Below are 12,924 nucleotides of genomic sequence, written 5' to 3'. Positions count from 1 at the left end.
GTTTTTTAAAGCAAACAGTCTGAGGCAAAGAGGTATCCAAGGTCAAATTTAAACAGAACCCTTCAGCTCTTGACACTTATATATCTGTGGCAATACCTTTGTAAAGATACCTGATATCCTTATTCCTTTTATACTAGTTTAGACCAAGGTAAACTGTGAAATAATTTCCTGGCATTCCTCAATACAAAATCGGTGAACACATTGAAAGTGAAAGTGAAGTCACTTTGGTCGTGTCCGACTCTGTGCGGCGACCCCATAGACAGCAGCCCACCAGGCTCCCCCATCCCTGGGATTCTCCAGGCAAGAACACTGGAGTGGGTTGCCATTTCCTTCTCCAATGCGTGAAAGTGAAAAGTGAAAGTGAAGTCGCTCAGTCCTGTCCGACTCTCCGGATCCCATGGACTGCAGCCTTCCAGGCTCCTCCATCCATGGGATTTTCCAGGCAAGAGTACTGGAGTGGGGTGTTGCATACTAAAGATAAAAGGAAATATTGTATTAAAGTAGCTTAAATTAAGAGCAACAAGTTCTCTCTAGAATGAATGAAACTGTAAAATTTCAAGTTTTATCTCAAAAACTCTATTTTCTTTAATATCATTAACAACAATCACATCCATAGAATATAGTGAGTCTATATTTGGCATGAATTCTCTTTATATTTTCTCTAATTAACATAAGTATATTGAATATAATTAGATGGGTCTTTTAAAATTATAATCATTCCCTTTCTCAAATACATTATCTGCTTCTAGATATAGTTTTATTGATCCAATCTCCTTAGTTCCCTTTTAAATAAATATCTGATATAAATTAAGGTTTTAATGAACAACAAGAAAAAATTTCTATAAACAGCACTATGGGATCTAAGCATGAAGACACTAAAAATCAGCTTGATACTTTTGATGCTTATTTTTAAATATTAATTTAATATTTAAAAAATATAATTTAATATTAATTTAATACTACAAATTTAGTGGGTATTATGCCATAGCCTATGGCTAAAAGTTATCAAGGGCAGCCCTCACGTGATCTCAAAAGAAAATTTTTCATTATTTATTGGTGAAGTTTACTTCAACAACAACAAACTTGGCTTGATGCAAATAGCAAGCTTCTCTAGGAAGGTGTAAATGATCCCAGTTATGTAATTTTTAGTTTACAGAGAACCTTCCTTAAATGTCCCTGATGCTTCAGGAGAGGTACACAACATGGTACCGAGCGACACTCACCTTGTGGTAGATCATATGGCACACGGCTACTCTCAGCCTCATCCCCACACGCTGCATGTGGTAGAAGTACAAGTGGTGCAGAACGGCCCACACCAGCACGCAGGCGCTCAGCCCTGCCGCGTAGCCATAGGCTTCGTGCAAAGCGGCAGAATCATTGGGATCATAGTTTTCAACATAACTAATCATTTTCCCCAAAAATATAGGTTGGACTACTCTGGTGCCTTCCTGAAAGAAAAAAAAAAGTCTTAATTAGAAATGTCAGTTTTTCTTAATACAAGATTCACTTTTAGCATTAGTAGGTTAAAAATACATTTTGACAAAACACTACATTCATGGCTAATTTAAAAGAAAGATATGCAGAACCACTATCTCCTATAAGACAAGCCGGCAACAATTTAACCTTATGGCAAAATTTTACATTCAAAGATAGTAAAGTCTTATACCTTATGCCTAATACACTGTGTATACTCAGTATAAATATCACAACCAGTGCTTTAGAAGTCATTTGGCACAATACAAGTGAGCCTTAAGATGAATAAGGAAAAAGGTGGCAGAAGAAGAGGAAGAAATCTGCTTTCATATGAATTAGCCTGCTGGCAGCCTGCCCCTGTCCCCTGTCCTCTCAATGTCCCAGCCCAATAGAAAGTCAACCTGGTTCACATATGGGAGACATGCTTTCATCATCTTCTTCAGGAATCTTTATGAACTCATACCCTGGCACAAACACCCACTCCTTTCCATCCCAAACTCCATATGTCTGTAGATCAAGAGAAAGGAAACCAGCTTCAGTTGAAACACCACAAAGAAATCAGGCTTGGCAGCTCTGTAGGCTCTCAGCTCCTGAGAGCACTGCCTCAATATGCCTCTACCCTCTAGAAGTTGGAATGTTCCTTGGAGTAAAAAATTAAACATGGTGGAGACCAAGCCAAAAAATGATGTCTTCCATGGTTCTCCATCCACCATCCACTGCAGTTGGTGGTTTGGAAGAAATGTTCCCAATCCTCCCTTCCCCAAGGCTAAACCAATTGACACAAGGTGCACTGAGGCTTCCACCCTGAGTAAAACTTAGGGAAGCAAGTTTATTTCTCAGAGAAAAAGGCAAAGAAACAGCAACACCTACCTACCTTGCCAAACAGCCACTTCACCCCACAACTTACTTCCTCTGTCCAGTCACCCCTTGAAGGTCTCCTTTTCCCCAGGTTCCCTTCCTTCACCATCAAGGAAAACCACTCAGTGAATGAAAACCACTCACCTAAAGTATACATCCCCACCCTCAACATCATTTCCTACACAGACTTCATAAAAGACAAAATGTTAAAAGTTTGAAAGTCTTTCAGGAACAGACCTTTTTCTTTTTGGCAATCCCACCTTACTAACACAGACAGGATAAGCAACTGACAGGTTTGCTTTGACAGCTCTCTTCTATCTGTCTGAAGCTGAGGAAGCCACATACAAGAGGAAGGGAAGGAGAATCCATAACACCAAACACCAAAAAAACTAAGCATTTTCTTACCCAACTAGTGCCTGGTCAGGATATTTATCAAAAGATGTCCCAATGCCTCATATGGGTGTCTCATTAAACCTCGTGTTCTACACACATGTACACATGCATGCACACACACACGTTCACAGGCTGCACCAACTGCCTCTCCTTCCATGAAGGCAGGGAAATTTTCATCTACTATAGATGATAAAGAGAACACTATTTAGCTGAAGAAGTATAAGTAATATGATCAGACTGCAGTAAAATGATCAGTTCTGATACATTTCCACCATGTCCTGTCATCCATCCCAAGAGGCACAGAGACCTCTTGGAAGAGTCCCTCATATAGCAGATTGTCAAGCACACTGTTTATGGAGTTTCCTGAGATAGGAATGTGGAGGCCACACAGAGAAGCAAAAATGTCAAACTGTACACATGGGCAGTCCCAGCCCAGGTGTCGCCAAGGGCAGTCCAGTGCTGCAGCCACAAACCACCAGAAGCCCAGCAGGAATATCTGCCATCCCCAAATTTCCTGAAATTTATGATTCTTTTTGGGAATCACTGTTGCCTTTTACTCAGCTCTCCATTTGAGCCTAAAATCCTTGTAATTACAGGAGAAATAAGAGTAACATCACTCACCAAAGAGAATATGGTTAAGTGCAACAAATCCAGCAAAAAAGAGTAAATAAAAGAAGATCACTACCACCTAAACACATCTGGTTTGTTTGTCGCGGAGAAACAATATTTAATAACCCAGTTGTGGGACCTCCCTGGTGGCCCGGTGGCTAAGATTCCACACTCCAAATGCAACGGACCTGGGTTAGATCCCTGGTCAGGGAACTAGATCCCACATGTGGCAACTAAATCCCAGCACAGACAAATAAATAAATATTAAAAAAAAAAGTTTATCAAAAAGCCTCATTAAGGTATAATGCCAGTTTAGGGCCCATACCTTTTACTCATCTGTCAATTCTTTTTTTTCTTGATAATGATTTTTATTTCTTTGGAATAGAAATTTTCAAAAGATAATAAAGGTTTTCAGTCATGATCTGTTACTTTGATCTGATGTAATTTGGGAGGAAAGTCATTTGTTATTCTTAAGCACTATTTGGGGACTTCCTCCAATGGCTCAATGATAAGGAATTCATCTCAATGCAGGAGACACAGGAGATGCAGGTTTGATCCCTAAGTTGGGAAGATCCTCTAGAGGAAGAAATGGCAACCCACTCCAGTATTCTTGCCTGGAGAATCCCATGGAAAGAGGAGCCTGGTGGGCTACAGTCCTTGGGGTCGCAAAGAATCAGACACAACTGAGATACTGAGTACAAATGCACAAGTTTTCCTCTAACAAGGAGCAGTCATGGTAATTCAGAAAGGTAATGAAAAGTATAACATACAAGGAATTTCCACTCTGGCATAAGTTGCAACTAATGAAAACAGAAAATTGATATTATACTCCATATGAAAAATAACAGCAAGCAAAGAACAATTTTCCAGTAATTTCTCTCTCAAAAAAAAAAAAAATAGAAAGCAAAATAGTGAATAGCATAAAATTGTGAAAACAAAACCCCAAATTACATATAGAGAATAAGAATACACATATTAAATATGATGCTTGCAATCATCAGAACACATAGGGCAGAAGTGATTATGGCCCTCAAAGGTAGACTGAGTAAATCCGTCCCCTCCACACACAAGGAAAGGTTAGAGATGAAGAGTCATTTAACAGGACAGCTATCAGCACCATTTGTAATCTGTGAATATTTCCATTTCTGGCATTTGGTAAAACTGGCTGAGGCAAACCAGGCAAAAGATTTTCTGATTACCAGAAGATTAGCCCTTACATATGCTCAACGCTCCATTCCAAGTATTATCTCCAAATCAAATAGTGGTGTGAATCCCAAGGAAAGGTCCAATTTCAGAAGACTCTGTCTTGGAGAGTCCCTCAGAGAGGCAAGGAGTGGCTGTGGCTGGGGACACAGACACTGGTGGCAGCATTCCCAGGACCTAACCCCACAACGTGTACGCAAGTGTGAGCACGCACCACCAAGGAATTCTCTCATCTGCACATTACCGATTCTCACCTTTCACTAATAAGAAAGAAAACAACTGAGAAAATATTCATTATCAACCACGCTGCTGCTGCTGCTAAGTAGCTTCAGTCATGTCCAACTCTGTGCGACCCATAGATGGCAGCCCACCAGGCTCCCCTGTCCCTGGGATTCTCCAGGCAAGAACACTGGAGTGGGTTGCCATTTCCTTCTCCAATGCATGAAAGTGAAAAGTGAAAGTGAAGTCGCTCAGTCATGTCTGATTATTAGCGACCCCAAAGACTGCAGCCTACCAGGCTCCTCCATCCATGGGATTTTCCAGGCAAGACTACTGGTGTGGGGTGCTATTGATTTCTCTTATCAACCATGAAACTAACCAAATTAAAATGTTCTTGATAAGCAATTCAGTTCAGTTCAGTTCAGTTGCTCAGTCGTGTCCGACTCTTTGTGACCCCATGAATCACAGCATGCCCGGCCTCCCTGTCCATCAAAAACTCCTGGAGTTCACTCAGACTCACGTCAAGCAAGTCAGTGATGCTATCTAGCCATCTCATCCTCTGTTGTCCCCTTCTCCTCCTGCCCCCTGTCCCTCCCAGCATCAGAGTCTTTTCCAATGAATCAACTCTTCCCACGAGGTGGCCAAAGTACTGGAGTTTCAGCTCTAGCATCATTCATTCCTTCCAAAGAAATCCCAGGGCTGATCTCCTTCAGAATGGACTGGTTGGATCTCCTTGCAGTCCAAGGGACTCTCAAGAGTTCTCCAACACCACAGTTCAAAAGCATCAATTCTTCAGCACTCTGCTTTCTTCACAGTCCAACTCTCACATCCATACATGACCACAGGAAAAACTATAGCCTTGACTAGACAGACCTTTGTTGGCAAAGTGATGTCTCTGCTTTTCAATATGCTATCTAGGTTGCTCAAAACTTTTCTTTCAAGGAGTAACTGTCTTTTAATTTCATGGCTGCAATCACCATCTGCAGTGATTTTGGAGGCCAAAAAAATAAACTGTTTTCACTGTTCCCCATCTATTTGCCATGAAGTGATGGGACCAGATGCCATGATCTTCATTTTCTGAATGTTGAGCTTTAAGCCAACTTTTTCACTCTCCACTTTCACTGTCATCAAGAGGCTTTTTAGTTCCTCTTCACTTTCTGCCATAAGGGTGGTGTCATCTGCATATCTGAGGTGATTGATATTTCTCCTGGCAATCTTGATTCCAGCTTGTGCTTCTTCCAGCCCAGCGTTTCTTATGATGTACTCTGCATATAAGTTTAATAAGCAAGGTGACACTATACAGCCTTGACATACTCCTTTTCCTATTTGGAACCAGTCTGTTGTTCCATGTCCAGTTCTAACTGTTGCTTCCTGACCTGCATATAGGTTTCTCAAGAGGCAGGTCAGGTGGTCTGGTATTCCCATCTCTTTCAGAATTGTCCACAGTTTATAGTGATCCACTCAGTCAAAGGCTTTGGCATAGTCAATAAAGCAGAAATAGATGTATTTCTGGAACTCTCTTGCTTTTTCCATGATCCAGTGGATGTTGGCAATTTGATCTCTGGTTCCTCTGCCTTTTCTAAAACCAGCTTGAACATATGGAAGTTCATGGTTCACGTATTGCTTAAGCTTGGCTTAGAGAATTTTGAGCATTACTTTACTAGTGTGTGAGATGAGTGCAATTGTGCGGTAGTTTGAGCATTCTTTGGCAGTGCCTTTCTTTGGGATTGGAATGAAAACTGACCATTTCCAGTCCTGTGGCACTGCTGAGTTTTCCAAATTTGCTGGCATATAGAATGCAGAATTTTCACAGCATCATCTTTCAGGATTTGAATTAGCTCCACTGGTATTCGATCACCTCCACTAGCTTTGTTCTTAACGATGCTTTCTAAGGCCCACTTGACTTCACATTCCAGGATGTCTGGCTCTAGGTCAGTGATCACACCATCATGATTATCTGGGTTGTGAAGATCTTTTTTGTACAGTTTTCTGTGTATTCCTGCCACCTCTTCTTCATTCTACTTCTGTTAGTTGCGTATCATTTCTGTCCTTTATCGAGCCCATCTTTGCATGATATGTTCCCTTGGTATCTCTCATTTTCTTGAAGAGATCTCTAGTCTTTCCCATTCTGTTGTTTTCCTCTATTTCTTTGCATTGATCACTGAGGGAGGCTTTCTTATCTCTTCTTGATATTCTTTGGAATTCTGCATTCAGATGCTTATATCTTTCCTTTTCTCCTTTGCTTTTCACTTCTCCTCTTTTCACAGCTATTTGTAAGGCCTCCTCAGACAGCCATTTTGCTTTTTTGTTTTTCTTTTCCATGGGGATGGTCTTGATCCCTGTCTCCTGTACAATGTCATGAACCTCATTCCATAGTTCATCAGGCACTCTATCAGATCTTGTCCCTTAAATCTATTTCTCACTTCCACTGTATAATCATAAGGGATTTGATTTAGGTCATACCTGAATGGTCTAGTGGTTTTCAATACTTTCTTCAATTTAAGTCTGAATTTGGCAATAAGGAGTTCATGATCTGAGCCACAGTCAGCTCCTGGTCTTGTTTTTGTTGACTGTAGAGAGCTTCTCCATCTTTGGCTGCAAAGAATATAATCAATCTGATTTTGGTGTTGACCATCTGGTGATGTCCATGTGTAGAGTCTTCTCTTGTGTTGTTTGAAGAGGGTGTTTGCTATGACCTGTGCATTTTCTTGGCAAAACTCTATTAGTCTTTGCCCTGCTTCATTCCATATTCCAAGGCCAAATTTGCCTGTTACTCCAGGTGTTTCTTGACTTCCTACTTTTGCATTCCAGTCCCCTATAATGAAAAGGACACCTTTTTTGGGTGTTAGTTCTAAAAGGTCTTGTAGATCTTCATAGAACTGTTCAACTTCAGCTTCTTCAGCATTATGGTTGGCACATAGGCTTGGATGACTGTGATATTGAATGGTTTGCCTTGGAAATGAACAGAGATCATTCTGTCATTTTTGAGATTGCATCCAAGTACTGCATTTCAGACTCTTTTGTTGACCATTATGGCTACTCCATTTCTTCTAAGGGATTCCTGCCCGCAGTAGTAGATATAATGGTCATCTGAGTTAAATTCACCCATTCCCATCCATTTTAGTTTGCTGATTCCTAGAATGTCGACGTTCACTCTTGCCATCTCTTGTTTGACCACTTCCAATTTGCCTTGATTCATGGACCTGACATTCCAGGTTCCTATGAAATATTGCTCTTTCCAGTATTGGACCTTGCTTCTATCACCAGTCACATCCACAACAAGGTATGGTTTTTGCTTTGGCTCCATCCCTTCATTCTTTCTGGAGTTATTTCTCCACTGATCTCCAGTAGCATATTGGGCACCTACTGACCTGGGGAGTTCCTCTTTCAGTATCCTATCATTTTGTCTTTCCATACTGTTCATGGGGTTCTCAAGGCAACAATATTTAAGTGGTTTGCCATTCCCTTCTCCAGTGGACCACATTCTGTCAGACCTCTCCACCATGACCCGTCCGTCTTGGGTGGCCCCACAGGCATGGCTTAGTTTCATGGAGTTAGACAAGGCTGTGGTCCTAGTGGGATTAGATTGCCTAGTTTTCTGTGATTATAGTTTCAGTGTGTCTGCCCTCTGATGCCCTCTTGCAACACCTACTGTCTTACCTGGGTTTCTCTTACCTTGGATGTGGTGTATCTCTTCATGGCTGCTCCAGCAAAGCGCAGCTGCTGCTTCTTATGTTGGCCAAGGGGTATATCCTCACGGCGACCCCTCCTGACCTTGAACGTGGAATAGCTCCTCTAGGCCCTCCTGCGCCCCCGCAGCCACCACTCCTTGGACATGGGGTTCCTCCTCCCAGCCGCTGCCACTGGCCTCATGCATGGGGTAGCTCCTCTCGGCTGCTCCTGCACTGTCACAGCCTGGCACTCTCGGCTGCTGCCCCTGACCTTGGACGCGGGGTAGCATCCCCTTGATAAGCAGGAACAAGGTCAAACACTGCCCCCTTAAACCCTTCCTCTTCGACATTAATCTATGACCACATGTATATTCTTTCCACAAACCAATTGAGCATATAGTTTTATTCTTTCACAAGAATTCTTCACAAATCTGAAATCATAAAGGATCTTTAAAAGAAATGAATTTAATACCACCACATCCATTATTCAGGATTATCTGAGAGTCTGAGTCTCTGAGGCAGACTTTTTATTTTGGGCATACAATGTGACATGCAGAATCTTAGTTCCCTGACCAGGGATCAAAAACCTTGGCATCCACTATGGAGAACAGCGTGGAGATTCCTTAAAAAAACTGGAAATAGAATTGCCATATGACCCACCAATACCACTGCTGCATGTATACACTGAGGAAGCCAGAACTGAAAGAGACACATGTACCCCAATGTTCATTACAGCACTATTTACCATAGCTAGACATGGAAGCAACCTAGATGTCCATTGGCAGATGAATGGATAAGGAAGTTGTGGTATATATACACAATGGAATATTACTCAGCTATAAAAAAGAATGTGTTTATGTCAGTTCTAATGAGGTGGATGAAATTGGAGCCTATTATACAGAACGAAGTAAGTCAGAAAGACAAATACCAGTACAGTATATTAATGCATATATATGGAATTTAGAAAGACAGTAACAACAACCCTATATGCAAGACCGCAAAAGATATACAGATGTAAAGAAGAGACTTTTGGACTATGTGGGAGAAGGAGAGGGCAGGACTATATGAGAGCATAGCATTGAAACATATATATTACCATATGTAAAACAGATGACCAGTAAAAGTTGTTGCATGAAGCAGAGCACTCAAAGCTGGTGCTCTGGGACAAGCCAGAGTGATGGGGGAGGGAGGAAGGTAGGAGGGGTAGGAGGGGGGTTCTGGATGGGGGAACACATGTACACCCATGGCTGATTCATGTCGATGTTTGGCAAAACCACCACAATATTGTAAAGCAATTAGTCTCCAATTAAAATAAATAAGTCCAGGTTCGATGCACGATACTGGATGCTTGGGGCTAGTGCACTGGGATGACCCAGAGGGATGGTATGGGGAGGGAGGAGGGAGGAGGGTTCAGGATGGGGAACACATGTATACCTGTGGCGGATTCATTTTGATATTTGGCAAAACTAATACAATTATGTAAAGTTTAAAAATAAAATACAATTAAAAATACATAAATAAATAAATAAGTTGGGGGAAAAAAAAAAAAAACCGAGGACCTGGAGTCTTAACCAGTAAACTGCCAGGGAAGCTCGAGGTAGACATTTATTGGTAGAGTCCTTGGTATTCAGCCTCAGGAAAGCACTTGACAGTGTGTCCCACCTTTTGCTTCTTAGGCTAACTTCTTGCAGGGTTAGCTTAGATGCTAGAACTTCTAAGTGGATAGAATTCCTTCTCCACATTAATGCACTTGAAACATTTCTCACACAACTTACCCATATCTCATTCATGGGGAAAAAAAAAACCACAAAAATAGAAACAAGCTATCAAAGTCTTATCAAACTCTTGAGAGAGACGTAAAAGCAGAAAAGAATGGGCTTGTAGGAAAAAAACGAATAGACAGGATCTTTAGAACTGGGTGAAAGGTGACAAAATGTAGAGTTGAGAAAAATCCAAAGACAAGGAAGAAAAGCAGTGAACCTGCAGAAATCACAATCATCAGGATTCCAGACATACTAGCCTTCATTCTTCTCTTACACACTGGTCTTCATCCTGACCACACCTTAGCATCACCTGGGAGGGAATAACTGCACTCTGTCACCCAAGACCCAGCCTCCAGAAACTGGTTTAGGTTCAACTGATTAGGGTGGAGAAGATGCCTCTCCCTGTAGATTCTGGATGCAGAGACTAACCCCATATAAGTATCTGCTAACCTCCACTCTCGCACTGTCATGGCATCTGAACCTGGAATGGCTGCAGACCTGATCTGCAGGAATTACAATGATTACAAAGACTTTTTACCAGAGTTCCATTGCACATTTCATGCTTCCAGAAAAGTCCAGAGATTACAGTATTGAAATTGAAAATGTTCATTCTGCACAGTCAGAAAAATAAAATGTTGAGAAAAAAAATTTATTAAAGAAACATGACTCTGATGCTGGGACGGATTGGGGGCAGGAGGAGAAGGGGATGACAGAGGATGAGATGGCTGGATGGCATCACTGACTTGATATATGTGAGTATGAGTGAACTCTGGGAGTTGATGATGGACAGGGAGGCCTGGTGTGCTGCGATTCATGGGGTCGCAAAGAGTCAGACACAACTGAGCGACTGAACTGAACTGAACTGAATAAAAAGATGAGTCAAAATTAGCCTGGAAAGTTATCTATAAAAGGAGAAGGAGAATTAGAATAGAGCTAACAATGATATTAGACTTCTTTAAGTATCCTTTTCTTGATTTTGGAATCATGAAAACATTACACAGAATTATAATTATAAAATAACTAAATTTTAAAAAAGAAATTCCTAAAATTTTAGAGTAAAATTACATAAAAGCACCTAAATATAGAAACCCATTCTGTTTTGTTTTGCAAAGCCATACAAAAAAAGAACTATCAAAAGTGATTTGAAACAAAATATTTGAAAACACAGTCTCTGAGTGATACACCCACATGAACATAGTATGATCTCCAAAAGAAAATAAAAATATTAGATTGCTTTCAGAAGTCACTTTATAAGGTACAACAAATGAATAATTATGTTGATATCATTGAGAATTGGGCTTAGACATTGGACAAAGAGAATAGATGATGGGAGAAAAGAGACATGCAAGACAATAACAATAAACTGTGGAAAATTCTGAAAGAGATGGGAATACCCGACCACCTGACCTGCCTCTTGAGAAACCCATATGCACATCAGGAAGCAACAGTTAGAACTGGACATGGAACAACAGACTGGTTCCAAATAGGAAAAGGAGTACATCAAGGCTGTATATTGTCACCCTGCTTATTTAACTTACATGCAGATTACATGATGAGAAATTCTGGGCTGGATGAAACACAAGCTGGAATCAAGATTGCTGGGAGAAATATCAATAACCTCAGATATGCAGATAATACCACCCTTACGGCAGAAAGTGAAGAACAACTGAAGAGCCTCTTGATGAAAGTGAAAGAGGAGAGTGAAAAAGTTGGCTTAAAGCTCAACATTCAGAAAACTAAGATCATGGCATCTGGTCCCATCACTTCATGGCAAATAGATGGGGAAAGAGTGGAAACAGTGGCTGACTTTATTTTTTTTGGCTCCAGAATCACTGCAGATGGTAATTGCAACCATGAAATTAAAAGACGCTTACTTGGAAGGAAAGTTATGACCAACCTAGACAGCATATTAAAAAGCAGAGACATTACTTTGCCAACAAAGGTCTGTCTAGTCAAGGTTATGGTTTTTCCAGTGGTCATGTATGGATGTGAGAGTTGGACTATAAAGAAAGCTGAGTGCTGAAGAACTGATGCTTTTGAACTGTAGTGTTGGAGAAGACTCTTGAGAGTCCCTTGGACTATGAGGAGATTCATCCAGTTCATCCTAAAGGAGATCAGTCCTGGCTGTTCAATGGAAGGACTGATGTTGAAGCTGAAACTCCAATATTTTGGCCACCTTTTATGAAGAACTGACTCATTAGAAAATACCCTGATGCTGGGAAAGATTGAGGGCAGGAGGAGAAGGGGATGACAGAGGATGAGATGGTTGAATGGCATCACCGACTCAATGGACATGAGTTTGAGTAAACTCCTGGAGTTGGTGATGGACAGGGAGGCCTGGCATGCTCGGTTCTTGGAGTTGCAAAGAGTCAGACATGGCTGAGTGACTGAACTGAAGTGAAGCACAATAAGATGAAGTGAAACACTAGTGTCCTGCATCTGACTTGGATTGGAAACACCCTTATAAACATATTTGTTTACCTTAAAAAATGTATTCTAACTTTGTCTAATGAAAAAGCCAAGAAAAACAATCAAGAGCAGTAAGCTCCTCTAGCAACCAGACTATCATCTATAAGAACCATTTCACACTAAAAGAACACAGGTCTGCTTGGAGAAATGGATGATTCCAAGGCTGAGTAAATGCTGTACAAAATGAGATAAAAACATCCTGTCACACCAGAAACCAAAAAGCAAAACAAAAAAAGACATTAAAAAAAAAAAAAAACTAGCAAAGA

General features: G+C 40.9%; 1 protein-coding gene across 1 annotated transcript in view; it reads right to left on the bottom strand.

Annotated features, from left to right (window-relative positions):
* LOC147361892 (ATP-binding cassette sub-family C member 4-like) overlaps nt 1-12,924 on the bottom strand; it is a 111,719-nt gene that overhangs the window by 84,517 nt on the left and 14,278 nt on the right. The window contains exon 4 of the mRNA XM_086330217.1: nt 1,224-1,448. Within this exon, the coding sequence (XP_086186343.1) occupies nt 1,224-1,448 (225 nt within the window). The remainder of the gene's footprint in view (nt 1-1,223; nt 1,449-12,924) is intronic.

This window comes from Bos grunniens, chromosome 12, assembly GCF_055505025.1.
Source record: "Bos grunniens cultivar Pamir isolate PY7600 chromosome 12, Bosgru_T2T1.0, whole genome shotgun sequence".
NCBI classification, from domain to species: Eukaryota; Metazoa; Chordata; class Mammalia; order Artiodactyla; family Bovidae; genus Bos; species Bos grunniens.
Note: the sequence above shows the minus strand (reverse complement) of the source record. Positions and strands in the feature narration are given on the sequence as shown.